The following is a 26,651-nucleotide window of genomic DNA, read 5'->3' as shown; positions in this document are numbered from 1 at the left end:
TAAGCTTCTGGTTGGAGAGCCATCCTGTTGCTCCCTCCCCCTCTTTCTTGTGATACTGGGGTTTGAACTCAGGGCCTCACACATTCTAGGCAGGTGCTCTACCGCTTGAGTCACTTCATCAACCCTTTTTTATGTTGGGTATTTTTGAGATAGGTTCTCACGAACTATTTGCCTAGGGCTGACTTTGAACCTCCTGTCTCTACCTCCTAAGTAGTTAGGATTACAAGCCTGAGCCACCGGTGCCTGGCCTTGTTGCCCTTTGGAGAGGAGGCAAGTGCAGCCTTGTGACCAGCTCTGAAGACTGACAGGACCTCACCTCCTAGAGCAGGGGAAGAAAAAAGCCCAAGGCCAGAGACACTTGGGTTTAGTCAGCTTCTTCTCCCAGAGAACCCAGGTCATTCATTTACTTATTCATTCAGTCAACACACCTCTTCCCTACTGAACTGAAGTCCTTATCTAGAAAACAGGGTGTTAACCTCCAAACCCTGTTCTGTGGATAAGTGAGAAGCTGTGAAATGGAGGAGAAATACTGTTTTCTGTGAAAGACATTCCTGACCTATTGGTGTTGGGCCCCAGAAGGGATGACCCCCATTCTCCCTGTCCTATTCCAGCCACCAGCAAGACCCTGAATGACCCTGACCCTCTCCGCACTGACCAGCACAGGGAAAAGCCAGGGAGATCAATTCTAACAGCAGACCTCTGACCTTTGGCAGATCAATGGCAGGGAGGGACGCATATACAGGGAGGGCTATGGGGATTGAGGACCCTGAGGAAGAGAGGCAGAAAGTGGGGAACTCCAAGGTGGCAGAACTAGGGGTTCCTGGGGGGTAGGGCATAGGGATTAGGGGAGCCAGAGAGATAAGGGAGGAGCTGCAGGGTTTCCCTTCTCTTCAAGGTCCTTCATATAAGAATCACAATGATTTTTTTGTTTTTGCTTTTTTTGTTGTTTTTTCTTTGGTGGTACTGGAGTTTGAACTCAGGGCCTCATGCTTGCTAGGCAGGCACTCTACCACTTGAGCCATTACAGCTCTTTTTTGGGTTGGGAATTTTTGAGATAGGGTCTTGTGAACTATTTGCCCAGGCTGGCTTCCAATCACGATCCTCCTGATTTCTGCCTCCCTAGTAGCTAGGATTATAGATGTGAGCCACCAATGCTGGGCTTTTTTTTTTTTTTTTGAGACAGGGACTCACTATGTAGTCCAAGTTGGCCTCGAATTCGCAATTCTCCTGTCTCAGCCTCCTGTCCGGCTTGAATCAGATCTTGGCAGATCCCAGGGACTGGTGAATGAGGCATCAGAGCAAAGAGAAGCAGAGGGTGGGGAAGGGGGGCTCTGTCACCCTTAGCTCAGTCTGGGCAATGGGGAAGATGAAAGTGGCTGAGACTGGGGTAACCAGGAAGCATGGGCGCCCCCCAGTGGCTGGCTGAGGATAAGGGTGCAGGTGCTTGGGAGGAGAGTGACATTGTTATTTGTTCCACCAATTCCAAATTCCACGTTTATTTATGGGCCTGATTTATTTTTGTCCTTCACTGCATTCTTTTGCATGAGATCACTGAAGCTCATTATGAGAATTAAGATGCCAGCATCTTAGTGACACCATCTCATAAGCCATCAGGCTTGTCCCACCTGGCATCTTTACATCTTTACCCTGGATGTCACCATCTACTCTGTCCTCTGGCTGCTGCTGGGCAACATTCACACATGACATCATCTTCAGAGGAAGAGAATGGGAAGAGGGGAGCGGAGGGAGAAGGCGGAGAGACAAAGGGGAGAAAGTAGAAAAACAAAGCTGCAAGCTACAGAAAGGGGAAGGAAAAGGACTGGGGGCAGGGCACTCTGCTGGCAGGACTCTCCTGGCCCCAAGCTTAGGACTTTGTCTCCCTAAAGGGATCAGAGGCCAGGTAAAGTCCCTCCCTTGTCACATATGTGTCCCCTGACCCATTGTCTTGATAGAGGTAGGAGCTGGGCTGTGGTCATGGCAGAAAGGAAGGGCAGGAAGCCCTCAGGGTGGCACCAGCTTGCGAGTACTAGGCAGCAGGAAGGGAGGGGTAAATGGGAGTTGCTGGGAGGGGAGAAGGCCTCCTTCACATCCCAAAGTGCCTGCTTATTCACACACACACAAACACACACACACACATGTACACATACATGTAGACTCACATGTACACACATACACACAAACACGGGAAAACACGTGCAGCACAAGGCTCCCTCTGTCCCCCTCCACAGCCAGAGCAAGAGTCACCCAGGAGGAGCCCTGAGGCACTGCCACCATCAATTGTGCCTGATGACTCCATCCTGCTGTACCTGCTATGGTCAGGAAGCACACTGAGCTTGGAGGTTGAAGGTGAGAGGACAAAGGTCAACCAGGACCAGATGCCTCATGCTTGGCAGGGGCTCTGGGAGCCATCCCTAGCCCACCCTCCCCCTGCCTGCCCAGCAAAGGACTTGGCCTCTGCCTTTGGGTGCCCAGGCCCCACCCCCCACCCCACTGCCAGTCTTTGAGTCCTTGGAGCAGAAGCCCATCTGCGTCTGTTTTCTAGAACCAGCTTTTCCGCCCCATACCACAGCAACCAAAGTCATTTTCCGGGCAATTGCCTTTCTGTAAACATTCCTGTGTAATATCCCCCCAAATTGCTAATGCCCAGCGCCCTGTTGAGTCTCCCTGTCACTCCAACAAGAGCTTCAGCGATAGGGTGGGAGGGGTGAGAGCGACTGGAGGAAAGGAGGCAGCTGGATCAAGACAGGAGCTCCAGTTCCCAGCCTGAGAGCCCCACACCTGCACCCCTGGCAACTCACCATGCCTGATGTCAGGCCACCTCTGAAGAGCCTGTCTGGGCTGGAAGGAAGGACAGAGAGAAAGAAGGGGAGGCCATTGGACAAAGGGACTGGGAGGAAAAGGAGCTGAAAGCATGAGGGAGATGGTTAGACAATAAAGGTGACTTCCTGGTGACATGAGGCAGAGGCTCTAAGGATACAGGGCAAGGCTAGGCAAGCTATCATCATTGGGTCACCAAGGAAGGTCAGCTCCCCTCTCCCCAGATATAATTTATGATTGGGAAGACAGTGAAGATGGAAGAGGCCAGGCAGAGCTCACCCCCAACCCAGATAGACCCTGCCCACTACCTGGGCTCCGCAGCGATAAAGGAAAGACAGGCAAGGTCAGAGGGTGTCAGGAGGTCTTTGGCTGGTGACCCACCTGGGGCCCCTCCCCCACCCCTGTGCTAGTCTACAGAGCTAAGATGGAGAAGAGTCTGGAGCCAGTTCCCTGGAGTCAGCCAGAGGACCTGAGGGCCAGGGAGGTGACTTAGCCTGAGTCACCGTGTGGACTCCCTCCCACAGGGTTGGGATAGGATTGTACCTACGTCCCCCTGTGCTTCCATGCCCAGGCCCAAGGCCCCCTGCTGCCCCAGTCCCAGGAAGCCTGGCACGAAGACTGAAGACTCCGGTGGGACAGGGGTTGACAGAGCCCTGGAGGAAGCCAGGAGCAGAGGAGGCAGAGGGAAGTGGGGGAAGGTGCAGGGCACACTGCCAGTCACAGCTTCACGCAGGCAGAAAAACACAAACCAATTTGCACAGATTTAAAACCCACCGAAGGCCACTTAGTTGGTAAACGAGTTGGAGTCTAATTAAAGGACCTTGTCAGGATTGGGGGCGGAAGGAGAGCTCGCTCACCTGCCTAGGAGGTGCTGTGAGGGTGGGGGCTGGGCCTCAGCAGTAGCTGCCAAGCAGAGATTCTGGAGCTTTCCACTGGGAGGAGAGGGAGCATTTTGGGGGTGGGGTTGGGCTCCCTGGTGGGGGTGGCATGGCTGCAGCAGATGGCTCCCCTGCCAGCTCTTCCTCTCACCCTTCCCTGGCTGCTGTCCTGCTCACTCTGTCCATTCACCAGACTGAAGCTGGAGCCTCACTTCCATTCCGCATACCCTCAAGCCTAGATTGAGTGATTCTGAACAACAAAATTTGGAGTAGTGGTGAGGAGACCCAGAAACCACCTCCTGAGGTGATGGACAACAAAGATGCCAAGCCTGGCCTTGGTGCCACCTCCTCCTGCTCCTCAGCTTATCATGGTGGTGGAATCCTTGTTCTCTTCTGCCAGTCATGCTTTTCTCCCCAACCCCTATCCTACTCCCCAGGACCCCAGACACAGTCACACTGCACTCTAACCTTGCTGAGGCCCCCTCAGCACCTAGAAAACCGTGTTGCAGGTCTTGCTGCACCCAACGCCTTTCAGTAGGGAAACCAAGACTCAGATAGCGAACCTGACTTGGTCATACAGGAGCTGAAAGCAGAGCCCAAAGTGGAACCCAGGTGTCCTGGGCCTCAGGGACAGGACTTTTCCATTCCACTATGCCTCTTCCCAGAAAGAAACTGTCAGGGGAGCTCCTCTCCAGGCCTAGGGCCCCAAGAGGACATAGACTAACAACCTCCAAGTCAGAAAACACACAGCAGCACCCGGGGCCCAAAAAACATGAGCAGGGGTTATAGCCCAGTGAGACTCCAGGTGCCCAGCCCAGCTGGGTAGGGATGACAATCCCACTGCACTCTCAGACAAGACCCCCCTCTTTCCAAAAGGACTACAAATTGGAATTTCAGACACACAGCCCTCCCTCTTCCCCCAGCTCTTCCCCTCCCACACACAGCAGGCAAAGCTATGGCATTAGCAAAAAAACACTGAATTTTCGGGTAAAAAAGCTCTGCTCAAACCAAGCTCTGCTCAAACCAAGCTCTGCTACTGATGAATTATGTGACCTTGAGGAGGTCAGGGGCCTGTCTGAGCCTCAGTCCTCTCATTTGTTTACAAAACAAAACAAAACTAATCACAGATGTACGAGGGCGTTGGCCAAGGGGGTAAGTCGGGGCCAGTTCCTTCTGCTCATAGCCTCATTTGCTTTCACTCCACTGTCAGAGCTGCTATCATATCAGGGCTTGGGCTTTTGCATTTTTGCTTCTAATGAAGATTTGGCTAATTGGCTTCCTGGGGAATGGAGGGGGTGGAGATTCAGGAAGGAGCATGTCAACCTCAGTCTGGAGCCGGAGCTGGAAAAGCTGGGAACAGCCCTGGCGTATGCCCACACGATGCTGTGTTAACAAGCTAACTCCTGCATGGCATCTCCACTGCTCAGGCACCCAGGGAAGGTGTCCTGAAAGCTCCACGCCTCCTTGGAGAGGCAGTGGGAAAGAAGGAGTGCAGGCCAGGAGAGAGGGAAGGAACAGGCAAGGCTGGGAAGGGATGGCGGCAGGTGCTGGTCTGTCCTCGCAGCTTAGAGGAGACTACCAGAGTGTCTTCTCCCCAGGGCACTGAAGCCCAGGGGTACACCTGAGCCAGCACTTTGAGCAGAGGGCTTTTCCTTAGACTGTGAAGCCAAAGCGGTATCTGGCTGAGGACCATGGCCAGGGAAGACATCTGTCTCCATGACCGAAACCCCAATCTGTGGGAAGTGGGGGAGAAGCCCGAGTGGCCAGTCCATCCTTCCACAGGGGTGTGGTATCCATGTCAAGCACTCATGGAGGGCCTCATGAGTACTGGGCAGAAGACCCCGCCTTGCCCAGACCCCTCAGTGTCCTCAGAGACACCATCCTCCCTAGGGTCAGGCTCTCCTCAGACTGCTTGTCCCAGCCCCTATGGCCCCAGCACCAGATAGCTCCTCAGCCACCAGGGTGACCAGGGCTCCTGTAGGCCCACAGCATGTGCTCAGCAGCCGAGGCACACTCGTCTGCTGGCTGTTGCTCCTGTCATCCTACCTGTGTCACGGTCCTGTCCACCAGTGTAGACCCAGTCCCAGACTGCACTGTCTGCATACTGCACAAATATTGGCAGAGGGACCCATAGGAGCCTGACCAGGACCAAGGTCACCAGACAACACCCTGACCCACTGCTCTGCCATCGTAGAGCCACCTGGACAGCCAGTGCACTGTGCCTACACACCCATGTCAGTGCATGCAGGTCATCCAGAAAGATGGCTGTGCACCTAGGGCTACCACACGTGCCAGCTTGGCATGAAAGACTCTGCCCATCCTGGGTCCAGTCATGCCTCCTCATGGAGGAAACTTCCTTGGTGCCTTTCCTACTTTGCCAAGTTCAGGGGCTTCTTACTGAAATGCCTCCATTCTGTCTTGAAATAGAAGGATGGGCTTAGGCCTCTCGGCTCTAACCAACAAGGCAATACCAAGGCTGAGACTCTCTTCTGGAGTCTTGGCACCCTGAACCCTGGTCCTGCCTCTACAAGTGCCCAGATCTCTCCCCCAGGCCTAGCCAAGGGCAGGTGGTCACTCCAGCTTTCAGCTGCTGCTGAAGGGTAGAGGACAGGGCTACTAGGCTCCCAGCCCTCACCTCCAGGGTTAACCACTCCACCACCCTGCAAACCAACTGAGAAAAGCCAGCCAAAGCTGTATCCTATTATTTCCTCTCCCTAGGGATACCAAGGTCAGCATGTGGAGAGACTGAGAGGAGGGGGAAAGAGAGAAGCTCAGAGCTGGAAGAGACTCTCCTGCCTGGTTGCCATCATGTCTAGACAGACAGGAGAAACTGGGCCTGACCAGGTAATACCAGGGAACATTCTCTCTGTTGTCCACCCTAAATCCTTTCATCACCCATCACTGCAGAATCTGGGAAGGTAGAGCTGGAGGCCAGGAAAATAAGTGGAGTCTCCTTTAATCTGCTGGAGTCTCCAAATCCCACCTCTTCGCACATTCGCACATCCATTAGGTGAAGCAGCCTTGAATGATGTGTGACCCCAGGCTGGGGGCTTTAGGCGCTCGGTAAAGCACTAGCAGACCATGTGGCAGGCCCTAGGTTCCATCCCTAACACCTCAAAATAAATTAATGAAATGGCTGAGAGAGAGAGAGAGAGAGAGAGAGAGAGAGAGAGAGACTGAAATGGCCCTGGGCTTGGGGGAGGAGCTGCCATAAAGTGACGCCTCTCTCCTGATCCCCTCCCCCAAGCCCCTACAGTCCTGACCATCTATGAAGGGCACTGACAGCTGTAAGCCACTTAATTCTCATAGTTGCTTTGAGAGTTTGCTCTCCCTTTTATACAGGTAAGGAGACTGAGGCTCAAGAAGGGGTGACCTGTCCAAGGTAGACGAGGTTAAGCAGAGGAGCCTGATCTCACCTATGGAGTCCTCAGCCCAGACCCCTCATCATTCTCTATACACTTCTTGCAGTCCACGAGGCACAGCTTGGTTCTGCCATCCTCATCCCTGAATCTTTGTCTCAGTCACTGGGCCAGAGCTCCTCATGCCCCTGCCTGCCCAACTCCCCAAGAAGAAGCACTCAGACAAACATCCTTCCCAGCACAACAGAGATGTCACCATGTCCTTAGGGGAGCCCTTGTTCCCAGGCCTGGGATGCAGGGTGGAGATGAAGGGCAGGAGGAGAACAGGCAAAAGAGCCACCCAGGAACACAAAGCCCAGCGATAACGGGCAACACGATCCTGAAAGAGCTATCCCCAGACTTCCTTCCTCAGGCCCCTTCTCGAACTGCGTGGGTACAAAGCCACTCCAGGCTGAGCACAGACAGTACTGAAATCCTCCCTGTTCTGTTCCTAACCCCAGCAGCCAGGGCTTCAATGCCTCCAGGAATGGAGGCCTCATTACATCCAGACATCATCTTGTGAAGCATCTCCTTCCTTTTTTTAAAAATTTTTTTGTGTACTGGGGCTTGAACCCAGGGCCTCGTGTCTGATAGGCAAGCACTCAAGCACTGAACCACATCCCTGACCCAGGCCTCCTCCTTCCTGAACTTGGCTGGAGTCTGAGCCCATGGCCCTCAGGGGTCTAAGGAAGGCCATGACCTGTCCCTTCAGACTCTCCTGAACTGGCACCTTGTCCACAGGCCCAGGTCCTCCCTGTGTGATCGGGCCTCCAGCCCCCACCATCACACTACCCTTGGTTGAGCAAGTCCTCTGATGTCACCACCCTTCTTAGCTAGTGGCCTTCAAAACCGCTCCAGTGGTTCGGACAAGGTCTCAGCACCATAGCACATGACCCCCTTCTTTTCCTTTCTGTTACTAAAATGCCAGTGCCAGCCCTCCTGCCCCCACGTGGATGCCCCGGATATGAGCAGCAGTGCTCTGGGCTCAGCACATACCTTCCCTGCTGCCTGCTCCTGAGTCTCAGGCTGCCCCTGAGCTTGGAGCTCAGGAGCCAACTTGTTCCTCCTGCCCGGGATGGATGGCTCTCCTGATCAAGTTGGCTGCAATGCCTGCTCCCCCCATGCCCTTCCGTCTGCCTCGGTGACAGGCCTCACTCAGTGATTTGAGGGCCCTGCTCTGAATCTGAGCTCCCAGCAGCTGTGCTTTCCTAGCAAGGCCGCCCCTAGATGTAGACACCAAAGGGTATGGCCGGGGTCTAAGTGAGCAGCTGTTCCGCCTGTAATTCTTTGGCTAGTGGCCTGGGGTCCTGTGTGCTCTGTTCCGTTGCCATGCATCTCAGGGATATGCCCAGCCACCCTTAATACTGGAAAACCACAGCCCATAATGATGCACAATAACCACACAGTGCTTCCTCTTTGCTAACCTCCTTCCTCTGCCTCAGTGCTGCCCTACCCTGCTGCCAAGGGCCCCAGGCTCCAAAGAAGAGGCTCCCCCTCCCCCAGCTGCTTCCGGAACCACACCATGCCCGCGTCGCCATCCCATGCTTGCACAGTGGCTAATTCTGGCGTCTCATCAGACAGTAATTATGGGGGAATGAGCAATGCTTGTCATCTCTGCAGCTCGGCACCTGTCACCATGCCGCCATCCCGGGCTGCTGGGATGGGCCGGAAGCTGAGGGGTGCCAAATCCTTCCTGCCTCTGCAATCCTCACCTCCCAACCCTCCTTTCCTACAGGTGAGCAGTGCATGTCCGCCGCGTGGCCACTAACCACTCCATTACCCAAGGCAGGCTCTGAATACAGTGTCACTTGCCATCTGGATACACAACCATGACCAAAAGGCAAGCAGAAGAACACAGCTTCAAGCCACCACTCAAATCTCAATCCTGCTACTTCCCATATGTGAAACCTCAGTTTCCCCCAAGGGCAAATAATGCCTACCTTGGGAAGAAATAAGGTATGCAAAATATCTAGCAGAATGCCTGGTTACTCATGGTCATGTAGTCACTAAACAAACAATGAGTACACACTATGTGCTAGGCAATAGAGGGATGCCGAGATTAATGAAACATGATTTAGCAGGGATCAGCCAGGCATTTTGTCTGGCAGGTGGTATTTTTTTTTTGTTTTTTGTTTTGTTCTATTATTCATATGTGCATACAAGGCTTGAGTCATTTCTCACCCATGCCCCCACCCCCTCCCTTACCACCCACTCCACCCCCTCCCTTTCCCCCCCACCCCCTCAATACCCGGCAGAAACTATTTTGCCCTTATTTCTAATTTTGTTGTAGAGAGAGTAAAAGCAATAATAGGAAGGAACAAGGGTTTTTGCTGGTTGAGATAAGGACAGCTATACAGAGAGTTGACTCACATTAATTTCCTGTGCGTGTGTGTTACCTTCTAGGTTAATTCTTCTTGATTTAACCTTTTCTCTAGTTCCTGGTCCCCTTTTCCTATTGGCCTCTGTTGCTTTTAGGTATCTGTTTTAGTTTCTCTGCGTTAAGGGCAACAAATGCTAGCTAATTTTTTAGGTGTCTTACCTATCCTCACCCCTCCCTTGTATGCCCTTGATTTTATCATGTGGCAGGTGGTATTTTATTTCTTTGAATTTTAGTGCCTATAGCAGCATATATGTGCCTCTCCTCACCACAGTCTCCACCATTCCCTATTGTCCTCATCATTGCTTCATACATTTTTGTGCTCCTGAGGGCACTGAGTTTGCTTCCATCATGAGTGAAAGCACACTACTAGGCTTAGTGATATACAGAGCTGGCTACTGTTCAAGACAGATCACAAAAACAGCTGTGAGACATTAGCTGGTGTTCTTGAAACTGAGAGGGATGAACACAGAAGCAGTCAGGGAAGGAGCTAGGGCTAAAGGAAGAGCAGGAAGGGGAGGTGATAAAGGGAGGCCATAGTGTCCTGCTAAACTGTGTTTTTTGATCTTGGGACCCCCCCCCAACGCCTCCCCACTCCATCCCCAGGTACACAGCAGGCATGTGCTGAATGCTTATTGAATGACTATATAACCATACATTTACCAGGCACAGTCCAAGATGAGGAGCCACAGAAGCACAGGCTCACAGAAGGAATGGTCAAGCCTAGTGGAGCAGGTGACACCCCCACCTGGTCACAGTAAAGATGTTTCAGGAGGAATGGGTTTGGGACAGGAAGGGAGAGGTGAACCTCAGAGTCAGTCTTCCTTGTCACAAACAACAGAGGAACTGTACCTGCAGAAAGCCTGGACCTGAGACAGGCTTCAGAAGACAGCAGGATGGAGGGAGAGGGTGTAGGGCTGGAGCTGCCCTGCTGGAGTCTGGGGTTATCTATTTGACATCAGGCAGATTACTGAACCCCTTCTGTCTCTGTTTTTTCTCCTAGAAAAGAGCCAGCAGCCTCAGCACAGCGATCTTGGGAAGTTGTGAACTAGCTCAGTGCAGCGATTAAGCCACAGGCAGTATGAGCTGGTCACTAGTGTTTCCGTGATAGCTGTGAGGAGTGTTTTTTCCAAACACAGTGACTGAATGTGCCCCACACCCTCGCCAGGCCCCCACTCCCTCATGGGGGCTCTCTGACCTACACCAGGTCAGCAGTGAGGGGCTGAGTCCTTGACCACCCACTTCCGCCTCACTGGCATTCTAACAAGCCGTTCCCAAAGCCCATCCACATCGAATTCCACTCTGGTGATAAAAGCAAGACAAGGCTATTCCAGCTCTTTACAGAGGTAGAAAGGAAGTCTTCCAAGGTACTGAGCTCGCTCTCACCAGGGTATCCCAGAAGTGGGTGGGTGAAAGAAGAGTATTCAGGCCTCTACTAGAAGCCCTCTCCCTCATTCTCTGCCCGAGCCCATCCCACAGGCTGAGCCTCAGCCCCTCTGCTGTCTAGGGGGGCCCAAGTGACCAGGAGAGGGTAGAAGAAAAGGGCTCCCATCTTCTCCTTGGGTAGCCGAAGGTGGGGAAGGGCAGGGAGCAGCATCTCAGCTCTTTTAGGAAAACGGTAATTTTAATTAAGAGGCAGACAAATGAGTGCTTTGCAGATTGTCTGAGAGCAAAGTTGTTAAAAAGACATCAAGGCAGTGGCAGCCACGGTTGCGAGCAGGGCAGCCTCTCCCAGCTGCCTACCTGGATTGGGGCTGACTGTCAGCTCTGGGAGGGGAGATGGAGGTGCAGAGCCTGCACACTGCCAAGACATGGGTTCCCACATCCTCCCTCTCCAGGAAGAGGCAAGAGCACCCAGACAGTACCAGGCCACAGTCTGCCCAACTCCAGGGCGTGGGGACAGAAAGGGAACCTGCGCTTAGGCAGCCCCTGCTGGGGCTGGGCGCTGGACCTGCAGGTGGGTGTTTGTGTACCATTTTACAGCACAGAACAACTGGACTCAGAGAGGGAAAGGGGCTCGGGGCTTGTCCAAGGCTGCACAGCTAGGAAATGACGTCAGTGGGGATTTGAACCCAGATCAGGCTGACTCTTAAGTCCAGTGCTTCAGGCTGCTGGTCCTGGGCACAGGGTGGGGACTCCCTATCCAAACCCTTCCCCAGCCTGGGCCCTCTGGAATGGCATCAGCAGTGGCCTAACCATGCTGCCCATAATCACCGGAGGCTTGGAGCCCAAGTCACTGCTTGCTTGGTAGGGTCCCGCTATGAGAGGACTTTTTGTCTATAGGGACAAAAAGTACAAAGGAACCGCCAACAGCAGCAGGGGCCAATAGTTACCAGGGACATAAAGTCACCTGCCATCAGCTGGACAGTAAATTTCATCTGCCCTTCCCCATGCTCGCTTCCTACTGAGGCACAGAGCACACATGGGCTCGCTCACTCCACAGATTGCTCTCTGTGGACTCCGTGCCTAGCCTGGTGCCTGCTGGGAAAAGGCGCTCGATATATCTTGAATTAAGTGAATGGGGGGAGTGAGTGAGTAATCAATTGAATAAATGAAATGAGAGCAGAGATTTGCAATTGCCTATAAACCAAACAATGCTGTCCTGACATTGGGGGGGCCATCTCCCACCCCCACCTCTGGCCATCACCGGGCATCCTCCATAGAAGAGCCCCTGGCACCTGACCCCCTCCCCAGGTTGTCAGCACCCCCAGCAGAAGACTCCTGCCTCTTGTCCCTTCCCCAGCCCCTGATAACATGAAGGCTTTGCAACCTTACACACGTACATGCACACGTGCTTGCACACACACACTCACATGCACACACGTGCACACACAGAAACATTTTTTTTCCAGGCAAGGTGCCCTCCCGAAGTCAGGTATGTGCTGTGCCCTCCCCTGGCAAAAGCCTGGGTCCCTCAGGGACAGCCCCTCCCCCATCTGGCCCTCCAGGTTGGGGAGGGCATCTGACTAGGAGGTGGGATGGAGGTGGGAGGTCTCCCTTCTGGCTTACTAACCTGGAGACTTTAAACAGAGGGAACAGAGTCCTGGAGACTTCCCTCCCGAAGCACGCTGGAGCCCTGGGTGAGGGACAGGAAAGGAGGAAATGAATGAATGAATGCCCAGACAGGCCTGGAGGAGGGCGCTGGAGAGAGGGGCTGGGCAGGGGCTCCCAAAGTGGGCTGGACTGGGGTGGGGCCAGACCACAGGGCAGGGGGAAAGCTGGGACAGAGCAAGGCCAAGCCTTAGGGGCTGTTCCCTTTAGGGGTCACCAGGGTCTCAGGGACAGCAGGATAGCAACTGGGTGTTGGAGGAAGAGTGGGGACTAATGGACAGACATCAGCAGGAGACAGACAGGAGGACAGACAGCAGGACAACACGCAAAACATGGGGTCCCCAGGATTGGGTTCCCAGGACAGACAGTGAGCCAGGCCTGGTTCTCCCCCCCAGACAGGGGCAGACTCTTGACGGGGCACCCATGCAAGACCCCAAATGACAGCACCTTGAGGGGTCCACCTGCTTCTCCCATTCAAGATCACCCACTCTAGGAAGTTGGTGGGTTCAAGGTCAGAGGCACCTGCCATCATTGCTCTGATGATCACCCAGTTCAAGGCACCCCTTCTGTCCACTCACCCCTAACCCTGAGGAAGGCCCCCCTGCCCACAACAGAGGAGCAGGCATTACACAGCTGCAGCCACAGGCACTCACATCCACACAGGAACCAGCCATGGGGAAAACACACCTGTGCCCCAACCAGCCCGAAGCCCTTCCCCCAGCTCCTGCCTGCCCTCACCAGTCCCAGCCCTCAAACAGCCGTGCCAGAGTCCCTGCATTTGTCCATCATGCCCTCCTCACCCTGCAGGAAGTCCTTCCTCAGCTACTCCAACTCCCTCACGCTGCAGTCACTGTCCATTGCTTGTACTGCCCATCCCTGCCTGGAGACACTGCAGCCTGGGCACCCACCTGGGTGCAGCCCTCACCGGGCTGGCGCAGGCCCATCCACACTCACATCACGTCTGGCTGCGAGCACTCTCCGAGCCCCCTGCCAATCTCACGGCTCCAATTTTCCCACCGATTACCCGACACACGGACATCCCAGGGAGAAACAGCTGCTGTACCCAGATGTCAGGACACTGACTAGGGAGAGGAGACTGCTCTTAACAGATCTGGCTCTGGCGGGCTCCCTGAATGGTGCAGTGGGACCGAGGCTGGGAGGAGACAGGGGCAGAAGGGTGGACACAGGGTAACAGCAGAGGCTCGGAGCTAAGGGACAGCCCCAGAGCCCAGCCTCAGATGGCCTAAGGTGAGGCTCTGGGTCTTAGAAAAGTCAAGAGGTTTTCTCATGCATGCCCCTTCCTCAGTGGAGGGTCATTCAACCAGACAGGGAGGAGGAGGAGAAGAACCATTAACTGAAGATTGCACTAGCAATGCTGCCTAAATACCTCATTAAATCTGAGTACCCACCCTGTGAAGAAGTCATTGTTAATACCCTCAAGTTACAGATGAGGAAACAACTTCAGAGGTGAAGAAACTCGTTGAAAGCAAATCATGTTCCATCCCTATCTGACTCCAGAGCCCAGAGCTAAACTACTTCCCACCTATCCTCCCCAGTGTTTGGGTAGCTCCAATTCGTGTCCACAGGGAAGTTCTGCCTAAAATCTAACATCTTCCAATTGCACGCTCCAGACAAGATTTCTCTTCATCTGACTCATCCTGGCAGATGGTTCTTTTTTTTAAAAAATATATTCAATTTAATAAGTTTAGGCATACACCCATGATACATCACCATGATCAGGGTAATAAACATATCCATGATAAGTGTTCTTTTTTTTTTTTTGGAAGTACTGGGGTTTGAACTCAGGGCCTTGGGCAGACCCTTTACCACTTGTGCCATGCTCCCAGTCCTCTATGTGAAGTGTTCTTACCCCAACTCACAAACACACACACATGCAGAAACTTCTGGAAGTATGGCTATGATGGATATATGAATAGGCTTTAGATATTAAACCACGTATTTGTGGCACAATCCCACTCAGTCATGGCATATAATCCCTTTCATGTGCCGTGGTATTCAGTTAGTAAATATCATGTTGAAAATTCCTTTGTCTACATTCAGAAGCGATATTGTTCTCACGTTTCCTTTTCTTTTGATGCTTTTGTGTACTCTTCGTGTTATGACAACCCTAGCCTACTAGAATGAATTGAGAAGTGCTCCCTTGGCTTCAATTTTTCTGAAAGTATTTGTGAAGGATTGTCATTGGATGTGGTGTCAGACACCTGTAGTCCCAGCACTTGGGAGGCTGAGGTAGGAGGGTCATAAGTTCAAGGCCAACCTGGGTTACAGAGCAGGATCCTGCCTCAAAAAAAAAAAATAGTATTTGCATTAATTTTCATTAAAATTTATTTCTCATGAGATGTTATTGTCTTCCACAAAAGATCTATGTGAAATATTTTACATATGCTTTTGGAAAAATATACCATGTAATCCCAAATCTCTTTTAGTAGAACAATTAAAAATACCCAAAAAACTTAGAAGGATTTCTCAAATTCCCTACGAGTTGTAATACAAATACAGGTACTACCTTGGAACAAAACTAAGTCAAGCACAGAGAGGGCGCCTGGAATCCTAGGACTAAGGAGGCTGAGACCCAAGGTTAACAAATTTGAGGCAAGCCTGGGCTACATAGTGAGACCCTGTCTGAAAAAATAAAAATGAAATAAAAATTTAAAATAAAATTACATCAAGAGAATGATCTAGAGGAAAAATCAAACTGAGAGCCAGCTCACAGGACACTGGCTGATCCTGTGTTCCTCACACCTGTGTGAGTGAGTAGTCCAGCTTACTCTCCGGTCCACTGGAATAAACAAAGAATTATACAAACTGGAGATGTTCCAAGGACTGTGATCTCCCAAATATAAGAATCAATTTGGAGCCGGGCCTTAGTGGCTCATGCCTGTAATCCTAGCTAATTGGGAGGCTAAGATCAGGAGGATTAAGGTTGAAGGCCAGCCTGGCTGCTAAGACTCCATCTCCAAAATAATCAGAGGAAATTGGACTGGAGGTTTGGCTCAAGTGGTAGATCGCCTGCTTTGCAATTGTGAAGACCTGAGTTCAAATTGGGAATTAGGAGGGACACAGGAAGTAAGTCACAATGAAGGTTCATTGAAATTAGATAGCCCTAAATCTGCTGATGTTGGAATTATGCTTAGAAGCTTAAGTAATTAAGCTGGCACCTGGGGCTCATGTGTGTATTCCTACCATGAGGAATGAGACAGGGAGAATCTTGGGTCCAGGCCAGCCTGGGGGAGAAAAGTCTGTGAAACCCCTCATCTAACAGAAAAAAGCTGGGTGGCCAGTGTTCATCACTCCAGCCCTGGAAGGAAGCTTAAAATAGGAGGTCCAGGCTGACTTGTGCAAGAAGCCAGACTGTTTCAAAAAATAACCAGAGCAAAAAGGGCTGGAGGCATGGTTCAAGCAATAAGCACCTGCCTTACAAGCAGGAAGCCCTGAGTTCAAACCCCAGTGCCACAAGCAAGCAAACAAACAAACAAAAAAGTTTAAAAAATTACAGAGATAAAAATAAGAAATGAGAAAAATGCATAAAAAGCAAGAGATTACAAATATTATAAGCCACAACTGGAAAAGAACAAAATGAGATTTAAACATTTGAAAAATATATACATCTAAGGGCTGAGGATGTAGCTCAGTGGCAATGCACTTAGCAAGTGTGTGCAAGGCCCTGGGTTCCATCCCCAGAACCACGATACATATATGAGAGGATTAGTGAACTAGAAGATTGGCCTATGTCACAACTTTTTGCAGTGCTGGAGCTGTGACCCAGGACCCTGCTCATAGAAGACAAGAACACTACTGCTAAACTACATCCCAGTGCCCCCCGCCCTCACTATGTTGCCCAGGCTGGCCTAGACCTCCTGGACTCAAGTGACCAACCTACCTCAGCCTCCATATAGCTCACTACAGGCCATGCCACCCTGCCTGGCTCTTCAGTTACAATTTTAAAAACATGACAATGAACCCCATAAAGATGAATGTGTTGAAATGGAAGTCTGTTGACTGCACTGTTGGTAGAGCCATATCAATCCATTTTTCTCCTCGGTTGATTCCCACTAAGAGTATTAACCAAACAGAGTTGGCCTACAGGTTCTGTCTCATCCAATCAGAGAGAATCTTCCCAGATGAAGACAGATGATTCTGACTCTGGGCTTCGGGATGGGCCAGGGGATGGAGATGAGCTGTCAGTCTCAGAAGAGGCAGGTCCAGTATTTCCTGAGCTTTGTCTTTGGGTGACTTTTGGCTCTCCAGGAGCCCCTTTCCTGCCTCTCCACCTCCATTGAGAGCAACTGCAGCAAGTCTTCAGAGGTCCCTTTTTGGTGAACCTACCAGAAGACCTGGCTGGGGAGTCAAAAGATCTGGGAGTCGACACACTGAGAATCTGTGCCAGTCCTAACAGCCCCTGCTTTTCCTCAGAAGCCTAACTTGCAATTTACAAGGGACTAAGGACAAGAACAGGGTGCGACTCAGGCCACCCTGGCCACTGGGCAGGGTCGGGGAGGTAGGGGAGGGTCCAGGAGAGGAGGCAGATGGGCTGGGCTGTGTCTGCAAAGGCTGCAATGAGCTGTTGAATGCCTTCCCAGTGAGCTGGGATCTTTAATTCTTCCCCCAATGAGGCAGCTGTTTGTGCCTGTTGGTGGCGCAGGCACCCTGGGATGGGGGAGACTAGCCCTCCCAGGCTCTGTACAAATACTTCCAGATGGGGCCTCTCTGTTAGTCTCTGAGTTTGGGGTCCCCAGCATGCTCTGTGGCTGGGATTGAGAAAAGTCAGGGTGCTGGGACGAGGATGCTTGTGGAGGTGAGGATGGAGGCACAGGGAAAATCCCAATTCCTTTCCAGGCTCAGGCTACTCCATTTCATGATACGCAGGCAGCTGAGCCTGCTGGCTGACAAAACCAGGAACCAGGCAGAAGTGGTGGGGAGCTGAGCTACCAGCTGGACCTGTCTTGTGGAAGAAAACATAGACTGGATTCTGGTTCCTGGATGGAATGGACTGTGGCAAAGACAGTTTGCTGGGGTGAGAAAAAAACAGTGAGTTTTTTCAGGGGATAGTCAAACTGTCTAACCACTCCTTAACCATCCCCTAGACGAAAGGACAGATTGAGACAAGGTGTGCCTTTGAAACAGGACAGACATTTGTAAGACAAGATTGTGTGCACGCACACCCACTTTTTTCTTGGCTCAAATCTCCATTTCTCCTGGTTGTTAAAGCTGGGAAATATTCTTCCCACCCTCATATGGCAAGGCATTTTATTATCTCAGGGGGGAGGAGGTATGTAGAACCTTGACAACTGAAGTTAAGACCCTCTAGTCCTACTTTCTATTTACACCAAGGACACTGAAGACCAGAGGGGATAAAGAAATTGCCAAGGTCACACAGCAGCAGTAAAGAGAGGCATCCTGACACCAGGCAGTTCTGGGGTTTGAACTCAGGGCCTCAAGCTTGCTAGGCAGGTGCTCTACCACTTTAGCTACTTCACCAGCCCTTTCTTGTGTTGGTTATTTTCGAGATAGAGTCTCAAGAACTGTTTGCCTGGGGCTGGCTTTCGAACTGAGATCCTCCTGATCTCTGCCTCCTGAGTACCTGGGATTACATGTGTGAGTCACCAGCTCCATGCTACTCCTTAACACTGTGTTTTACCTCTCTGCCCTGGGGAATGGAAGAGTAAATTCCCCATCCCTTCTCTTCTCCGGTTGCTCTGGACCCCTCCCCATCATCAACCCCTGCATTCTGTCAACCACAACAACCACAGTCCTCAAGATGCTCTAAGGTCACCTTGGAAGATCATGCTGTTCTCATACACCTGTGCTTGAGGTGAAAGATGCAAAACTACCACCTGGAAGTGGCCATCCTTCACACATGGGAAGTTTTTCTTTCTATCTAACCCTGGTTCCTCTTGCTGCAGTGTGGGCCTGTATCCTCTCAAGCTGTCCTGTGCAGAGATGGGGGAGGGGGAGAAGAGCAAGCTTCCAACCTCCAAACCCTTCTGTTTTTCCACTCCCAACAGAGAGAATGAGGGCAGGGTGTCCCAGGGCGGCTGGCCCTGAGCCTGGTGCACGTGTGGGCCATGAAGGGCAAGATGGAGGAGCAGTAGCTTCAGTGTGGAAGAGACAGATCTTCTAGGAATTGTTCTTCCAATCCTCATCCTTGCCAAATCTTAAGACTCGGCTCAGGCCTGAGTTCACAGATGCCTGCCCCTCTCCACACCATTTATTGTTTATTATGTGTCAGGCATGGTGCTGGGTGTTTTTATCTATTATGGCTTTTGTCCTTCACAACTACTCCATGCTCAGAAATGAATCTGCCTCCTGGGACATTCCCTCCCTAAGCCTGAGTCTAACCTTGATCTCCCGTGCTGCATTTCCTCTGGTCCAGTTCTCCTTGGTGGTAGAGGACATTTTCCTTCCTTCTTTCCTTCCTTCCTTCCTTCCTTCCTTCCCTTTCTTCCCTTCTCCTTCCTTCCTTCCTTCATTCCTCCCTCCCTCCTTCCCTCCCTCCCTCCCTCCCTTTCAAGATTTTCATCAATACTGTTCTCCAGGCTACCAACATTTACCCCAGCATTGTCCCATGTGACAGGTGACATGTGGGTGAAAGGAACCAAGGCAGGACTGAGGGCTGGGATCGGACCCTGCGCTGCGCCAGGTTTTGAGCACATACCAAGTGGCAGAAGAGGAGGCCCTGGGGTAAGTCACCATGAGGAAGTGCTGGGTCCAGGCTGCAGGTTCTCCCTCCCTGATGAGGTCTGTGACTCCCCACCTTTGGTGTGGTGGCTAGACTAGGCCTAGAGAGACAATGAATGACCTAGTCTCTCCAAGGGACCATCTCTGAGGTGCATGTTCCAGCCCACAGATTGCAGAGTCCAGGGGCCTGGGCAGAAGCAGGCAGGGGCAGGACGCAGTGGGACCTGCTGTGGGCTATGGATGGGCACTGAGCTAGAGGAGACTTTTTGCATCTGGCAAAGTTCCTAGCTTCTAGAGGGGCCCCAAGCAGCATTGCTGAGTTCACATACCACTTCACTTTCTGTTTGGACTTTCTAGAGCAGGAATGGCCATCCTGCCATCCTGCCTGGGCAAACCTGGGCCAGATGCACCTCCCTGGGGAATGCTCAGCTTCCTTCCTCTGGAAAACTGGGGCAGTGTGAGCCTGGGCCAATGGGCAAAGGGAGTCAGAACAGTGGGTGGGACTCTGGGCCCAGTGTGGGTGGTGCCCTCCTCCTTCGAACAGGCACTATTAATATATGCAAAGCATATGCAAACCACCAGAAGAGAGACACAACACCACTGGAATGTCAGAAGAGAGCTTGGAGATAATCCAGCCCACACCCCCTCATTTCACAGGTGAGGAAAGGGGGAAGCTGGGAAGGGACTTGCTCAAGGTCACACAGACACCAGGGCACTGAGGCTGGATCCGAGTGAGCTTTCCTGTCTAGCTCTCTTTCTGTGATGGTCTTGTCTTTCTTCTGTGGGGAGGGGGGGTTACAACAGGGCAATCAGGAGCCCCAGGGCCTGGCTGGGGCTCCAGGCCAACCTGTCAGAGACCAGGGGTGGCGTGGGGAGAGACAGACAGAGCCCAGTGGCTTCTGGGATCCTTCTGTCCCTCCTCCCCTCCCGAGTCTAGGCACTATGATGGGCAAAAAGGGAACAGTGCACATGGGCAGCAGTAAAGCTGGAGGGCGGGTGGGGCAGAGGGGTTGAGGGGTTGAGGGGTCAGGGGCTAGAGTCACTGGGAATTCAGCTCCTGAAGTATCTGAGGCAGGGGAGAAAGAGCCCAATGTTGGGGCAAGGTAGGTGCTGGCTGCAGTGCAGGGAGGGGCCAGTGCCCTCATGACATACACATACACACACACACACCCCTAAGTGCACAGCAGCCCTCTCCCGCCTGGACTCTGATAACTATGGCACCGGACAGACCATAATAGTCAGCTCAGGCCATCCCTTCCCAGGCTGCAGCTGTAGCTTCCACACACACCCCCCACCATTGGCTTACAACCTTGCAGACAGTCCTAGAAAGCAGGAATGAAAGCTAGGGGAAGGAAAGGAAGACAGACAGATGGGAGGGGCAGCCAGAGGGAGAAAGGCGGAGAATAAGGAAAGGAGAGGGGGAAACAAGGGAGGGGGTGAGAAAGGGAATCATGAAAGAAAGAGCAGAGAAATGAGGGGCAGGGAGAGGGGAGACGGGTGGGGGAAGAAAGTGAGGAGACTAATGGAGAGAAGAGATGGAGGGGGCACCCTGAGGGGCACAGAGGGGACTAGTGGAAGACAGTGCAGAGAGGGAGTGCTCAGGAGCCCAGGGACTGGGAAGATAATGCTGGAGCTCAAGTACTGGGTACAGGAGCCCTGACAGTGAGGTGCTAGGTTGTCAGACAGGAGTTGGGGTCTGTGCCTCTGTCCACCTCCCCAGCAACTATCCTGGCTGCCAGGAAATCTATCCTCCCTCCCTGCTGCTCTCCCTCCCACCCGCCTCCCTCCCTGGGGGCAGGCACTGCTTCCCAGCCAAATCCAAAGCCTTCATCTATGCTTTTCAGAGCTGGGAATGAAAGAAGGGGAAGTGAGTGCAGCCCTCAAACCCGCTGACGGCCAGATTTTTATTATCTTTGCTCGAATGGGCCCTGGGAAGCCAGTGAGGGCTTCTTCAAAGAGCGGTTGAGTGCCTCATTGAAGCTGCACCTGTAGAGGCCCACCCGTGGCAGGCTCAGGGGACTGGGGGCATGACCTGTCCCCACTCCTCCTACCTTGGGGACCAAGCCTAGGCTGCCAGGAGTCTCACCTTCAGCACCTCACACACCCAAGCAAGAGCCAGGCTCACCCACCAGACCTGAGCCTACTGGGCACCTAGGACTGTCTCTGTCCCTCTCTGGGCCTGGAAGACATCAACGAAGGAAGAAAACAGATCTTGCCAGGGCTTGGAGGAGATAAGTGTTTGGGATTCCTCGAAAGAGAAGCTTTTATGGCCAGCTCTGGATCCCTCCCTAGACTCTGTACTTGCCCCCACAGGCCCCCTCCATTCCTCCTAATTCCCCTTGGTAAGACTCCTTCCAACAAACGCTGCCTTTTCCTGTGACCCTGGTCTAGCCCACTACTCAGGAGGAGAGACACTAGGAACTGTCCCTCCTCTAGCCCCAAACACAGCTCCTGCAATTCAGATCTTCAGCCTTGTCTCCTTGCCTTTCCCCAAGACCTAACCTGGTGTGGGGATGGGGAGCTAAACAAATCAAATACTTCAAAGAACCCAGACCTTCCCTCTTCAGCACTTCCAAGACTGGGGGTTTTGGCAGAGAATGGCAAGGTTGGCACTGGGCAGACAGCAGCCATGCCACACACACCCCCAAGCTCTGACCACACTGTTGAGATCAATGCCCGCAGCCAAAGAAGGAATCAATGATTCTAATTAAACCCTTTTTCCAGGGTGGGTCCCTGGCCAGAGAGAGAAGAAAGTATCAGAGAAGCCCTATACATCTATACATGTATCAGGTACGCTATACATCTTTAAGAAGCCTAAAGTCCTGAAGAAGTCTGACCCCAGGCCCCATGCATTAGGCAAAGAAGGCAAGTAGAGTGGCAGGGTGAAGCTGAGATGGGGGTAGGCCTTCAAATGGCTCATGTTAGAACCCTTCTCCTAATGAGGTGCCCCTCTGCACTCTGCCTGAGACCACAGTTGCTTCTTCCAGATAGATCTCAGAGCACAGATAGTACGAGTCACATCTCCATGCCAGCCCTCAGGGTCATCACAGAGAACCAGTCACCACTGAAAGGGTGGAAGGAGCAGGACTTTGGTGGGGGGGGGGGCGCTGGACAAAGACCCTCTTGTCCCCAAGGCAGGGTGGCAGGAAGCCAGGGCAAAGCCTTTACACTTGCTGCCAATGGTGCATGGATGCCAGGCAGCCTGGGTGGGGAGCTGGGGGGGCATATTATTCTTGGAGTCCCCTCCCCTTATGCCCAGAACCCTCATCCCATCCCTTGCTTCTACACCAGGTCACTAGCTAAGTCTGCCCTGACAATCTCAGTCTGTCTGGAGCACTCATTCCTGTGTAAATGTGGCCCCTGACCCTTGCCCAGAGGTCCCCAACACCAATCAGAACCAGTCAAATCCCAAACACATACACCACAACAACCCCCACATACACACAAGCACGCCAGAACCCGCCACCGTCCCAGCTGCCACCGGGGATGACAGCCATACATTTTCACAGTGACAGTCTCCATCAAATGCATCATCAATTTTGAAAGACCAACCAGAGGGATAGGGAAGGGAATGAGAGAAACTGAGGCCCAGAGTTAGACAGCAAAGCAGTTAGTCCAAGGTCACGCAGACCCAGAAGCCCAGATTCAGGAAAAAGGTATCTTAATGAACCCCCCAAAAAAGTGCTCACGCCCCACCCAAAGGAATATTCAGAACCACAGACCTGAAGTCTGGTCAGCCTCCCCCATCCCCACCCTCATCTCTCTCCTCTTCTCCCAAACAGACAGAAGCTCCTTTTGAAGGGCTTCAGCCCAGCTCGGGGATCCCACTTCTCCCAAAGTTGAGGGCTGCAGGACCTCCTGGCCCTGTAGTATTTGAGGAGAGGGGCTGGGAAAGGAAGTCCAGGATTCCCTCCTTGTCTACTCCGCTGATCTAGCTCACCTGGCTCCCCTCGGCCCCCAGCGTCCCTTGGTCCAGCCTCCTCCCTGGGAGAACGGGCGCGGCCCTCCGCGGTCCTCTCCCACCAGGCCAGGGCAAAGCGCCGGAGGCACTGCCAGGGCTGCATGGGGAGGTGTGGGGCGGGGGGCGCGTACCAGCAACAGCACACGCCCCGCCGGGCCCTGCCAGCCGAGCTGCGGAGGCACCCGGCCGGCCCCCTCTGCTGCCACCAGCATCCTGCTGCCCCCACCGACAGGACTAGGAGCTGGCCTGGGAGCTTCTGACGTAGCAGGGGGGTGCGTGGGAGGGGAGGGGGAGCCACAGCGAGTCCCCTCCCCAGTCCCGCCCTCTGCCTCTCAGCCCCTCCCCCCCAGTCCCTACCTCCTCACCCGGTACGCCCTTGCCAGCTGGGGGCGCCCTCCCCTGCCCTCTGGCCTCTGCAGGGGGAGTGTTTAAGATCAAATAGCCCCTCCCTTAGCCCATCCCTCTGGAGGGCCCTCCCTAACCACCAGCAGAGCGGGGAGCAGGTCCCCAGTTTCTGCAACTGCTGCTGAGGCTCAGAGGTCTCCAGGGCTGGGGCCTCGAGGTGCAGGGGGTGGGGTGTGGAATACAGGCTGTATCCTGGCAACACAGCCAACCCCAGAATGCACTCAGCCCCTTCCTTCCCTGGGGGGGGGGGGCTGGCGCAAAGGGCCCACCACCACTAACCCAGTGCCTGCACCTTATTCTGGGAGCTGGGGTAAGGGTGCTGCTCTTCACTACTCCATTCCCCTCCCCCTCCCCCTCCCCCTTCAATCTATCTGGCCTCTACCTCAGATGGACCACTCCCCTCCCCCTCCACTTCTCGCAATCCGTCCTTCTTCTCCCGTCCCTCCCCCTCCACATAAACCTCTCTACATTTTAACCCCTCAAGCCCCCTTCCCCCGGCATCGCGATTCCATCCCCGCTCGGTCACCAGTCTCGCCAACCCTTGATCCCCTCTCTGGTCCCAGCACTCTCCCGCCCGGATCCTTCCCCAAGCCCGGCGCGTAGCTGTCCCTTTTCCCCTCCCCCCATACACCTGCGCCCGGAGCATCCCTTGCCTAGCCGGCCACCGCCTCCCGGGCCCGGCCGCCGCCCCCGCCCCCGGCCGTGGGGAAAACACACAAAGAAAACAGAAATACCTTCCACTTAAGCATGGAGGCACATTAGGGAGGAGAGAGACAGGGACATGCCTTGGGACGGAGCGTTCCCCATCGGGCGGGGGCGCGGGGGGCGGGGGCCCCGGGCCGGCCTGCCAGGCGCTCTCCCTCTCGCCGCCTCGTGGGCTTCTTGCTCGGCCCCAGCTCCGGGACGCTGTGCCAGGCGGACGGGCCGGGGGCGCGTGCCCCGCCGGGGTGGACCAGCTGGGAGGGCGCCGGCGGCCGGGCGTGTGTGTGTGTGCGCGCGCGCGTGTGTCACTGAGTGTGCGAGAGCGTGTGTGTGTGTGTGTGTGTGTGCGCGCGCGCGCGCGCGCGCGTGCAGCCGGCGCGGGTGTGTCACTGCGCGCGGGAGCCCGCCCGGCGCGGGCACGCGCGTGTGGCCGGATGGTACAAAGGGCCGCCGGGGGTGATGGGGAGCCGGGGAAGGGAAGGGGCACTGAGCCTTCTCGCACCCTCCAGCAGCACCGCGGGATCCCGCAGCGCGCGGCCGGGGCTAGGGTGCGGGGCGCACTCACGCTTCCCTCCCCACTCCACCTGCTTCCCCCGCCTCATGCTTTCCTAGAACCACAATAGAGACAAATATATTGACCGGCTACTAGCCTCTGAGGAGGCACCTGCCAAAGGGGGGAGGCTATCTGGAGGGTAGGGGACTCCTGGGTTTCCATGCCCCAGCGGGCCTTAGGATGGAAAAGCACTTGGGACGCGCAAGGCAGAGCGGGAGGTAAAGCCGGGTGCGAGACTGGGGGCGGGAGAGGGGACTCTTCAGCCAAGGTGACCTCGGAACGTAGCAGCAGTTCTACGCACTTAAGAGTCCCGACCCTCTTCTACCTCTGCTGGCACGCCCCTCCCCCTCGACCGCACCCCCCCGCCCCCCTCCCACCCCCCCACCCCCCCACCCCCCCGGCCTTGCTCCGCCACTTCTCCTCCGGAGCGACCCTGCTCCCCGGCGCCCCCTGCCGGACTGCCTCCTAGGCACCCCCACACACACCCTCCTTGCTGCCCCTACTGCAGGCGCGTGTAGGAACTGCAGCGGCGCGTGCTGGAGGGGACTCCATGCTCCTCCGGCAAGTGGGACCCCAAAATGGGATCCTCCAGATACTGTCTTCTCACTCCTAGGTTGGCAGCGTCACTGCCACTTCTGCCAGAGCCCTCCAAACACCATCTGTGCCCCGCCCCTCCCTGGCCCACTTTGGTTGGCCTACCTGTTGACTCCGAAGATTTCTGTAGCTTCAACCCAGACACGCACTGACCCCTCCTTGTGCTCTGGATGCTCTGCCCCTCCCTCCTTCTGGTTGTCTGGCCTGTCCCTTCTCTCCTGAGCCTGTCTTGGGGAGCAGAAGGTGGGCTGACCCCCTTTCCCCTTTCATTTACTTCTGGCATTCTCAAAGCCAGTTCAGGTGAGCAAGAACATACATCTCTTTACACTAGGTACTAGGCACTAGGCCACCAAGCAGAGTGGTAAGCAGGCAGGGAGCCCAGGAGAGGAGACCCAACCCCAAGTGGCCCAAACAAAAAACCGGTTTCCCCACTTCTTGATCCACCCAGTCACAGACTTAATCTGGGCTCTCCTGCTTTCCTGCCTGCCCCTAGGTCTGCCTCTAAACCAGCCACATGCCCAGCTAGGGGCAAGGTCCCAGATACCCCTTACAGATCAATGTCCAGTTGCAGTAACTCAGGTGGCAGGGCCAGGGCTGGAGGAGGGGCCCTTCCCAGCTCCAGCTGGACAGTTCAGGAGGGCAGCCAAGAGCTGTGTCCCTGACACACCGTCTGGGCACACGACCCCAGCAGTTGGCACCCTGACTTCTCCCCTCCTGAGCCAGCTGCGCCTCTCTCTGCCAACTGGATGGTGCCCATCTTTTGGCCTCTGAGCACCCAATGGGCACCGTTCCAGCTCCCTGCCTGGCTGCCTGCCCAGGCTGGGCATGTGAGGCAGCAGACTCTGTGCAGGGGAGGGGTCAGAGTGGGTAGAGGTAACTTCCCCTCATCTGCAGGACACCACAAGCCTTTGGGAATCCAGAGCTTAGGAACACACCATTCATCTGCTCAGGCTCCCACTCATGCTACACAAGACTTTTCTCCCCTCAAGTGACAAGACTTCTTCCTTCCCCCACTTGTGCCCACCTAAGGGGAATCAGCAGGTGCTTTGCCCATGGTCTCCAATTGGGACAACCCTATAGAGGATGACATTACAGAATTGAGGCTTGGAGAAGTATAGTCAATTTCTCAGTCTGTCTCAGAGGGAAATTGAAATCCAAGTCTGCCTGACTCACAGGATCCCAACCTCTTTTCTATCAGCACCATCGTCTAACCTGT

The 26,651-nt window shown here is 54.0% G+C and overlaps 1 protein-coding gene across 5 annotated transcripts in view; it reads right to left on the bottom strand.

Moving 5' to 3' along the window:
* The window catches only part of Srcin1 (SRC kinase signaling inhibitor 1), a 73,071-nt gene extending 47,129 nt beyond the window's left edge, over window positions 1-25,942 (bottom strand). Inside the window, exons 1-2 of one of the 5 annotated variants that reach the window (XM_074045907.1) lie at window positions 25,541-25,939; window positions 12,484-12,546 (exon numbers count right to left, since the gene is read on the bottom strand). In XM_074045907.1, the coding sequence (XP_073902008.1) occupies window positions 12,484-12,546; window positions 25,541-25,718 (241 nt within the window). In that variant the 5' untranslated portion in view covers window positions 25,719-25,939. Of the gene's footprint in view, window positions 1-12,483; window positions 12,547-23,160; window positions 23,408-24,320; window positions 24,565-25,540 lie in introns of those variants that run through there. The other 4 variants (XM_074045905.1, XM_074045904.1, XM_074045906.1 and 1 more) reach the window with 4 other exon arrangements.
* Between the last annotated feature and the right edge of the window lie 709 nt (window positions 25,943-26,651).

The sequence above is a fragment of the Castor canadensis genome, chromosome 11, assembly GCF_047511655.1.
Source record: "Castor canadensis chromosome 11, mCasCan1.hap1v2, whole genome shotgun sequence".
Classification (NCBI taxonomy): Eukaryota; Metazoa; Chordata; class Mammalia; order Rodentia; family Castoridae; genus Castor; species Castor canadensis.
Note: the sequence above shows the minus strand (reverse complement) of the source record. Positions and strands in the feature narration are given on the sequence as shown.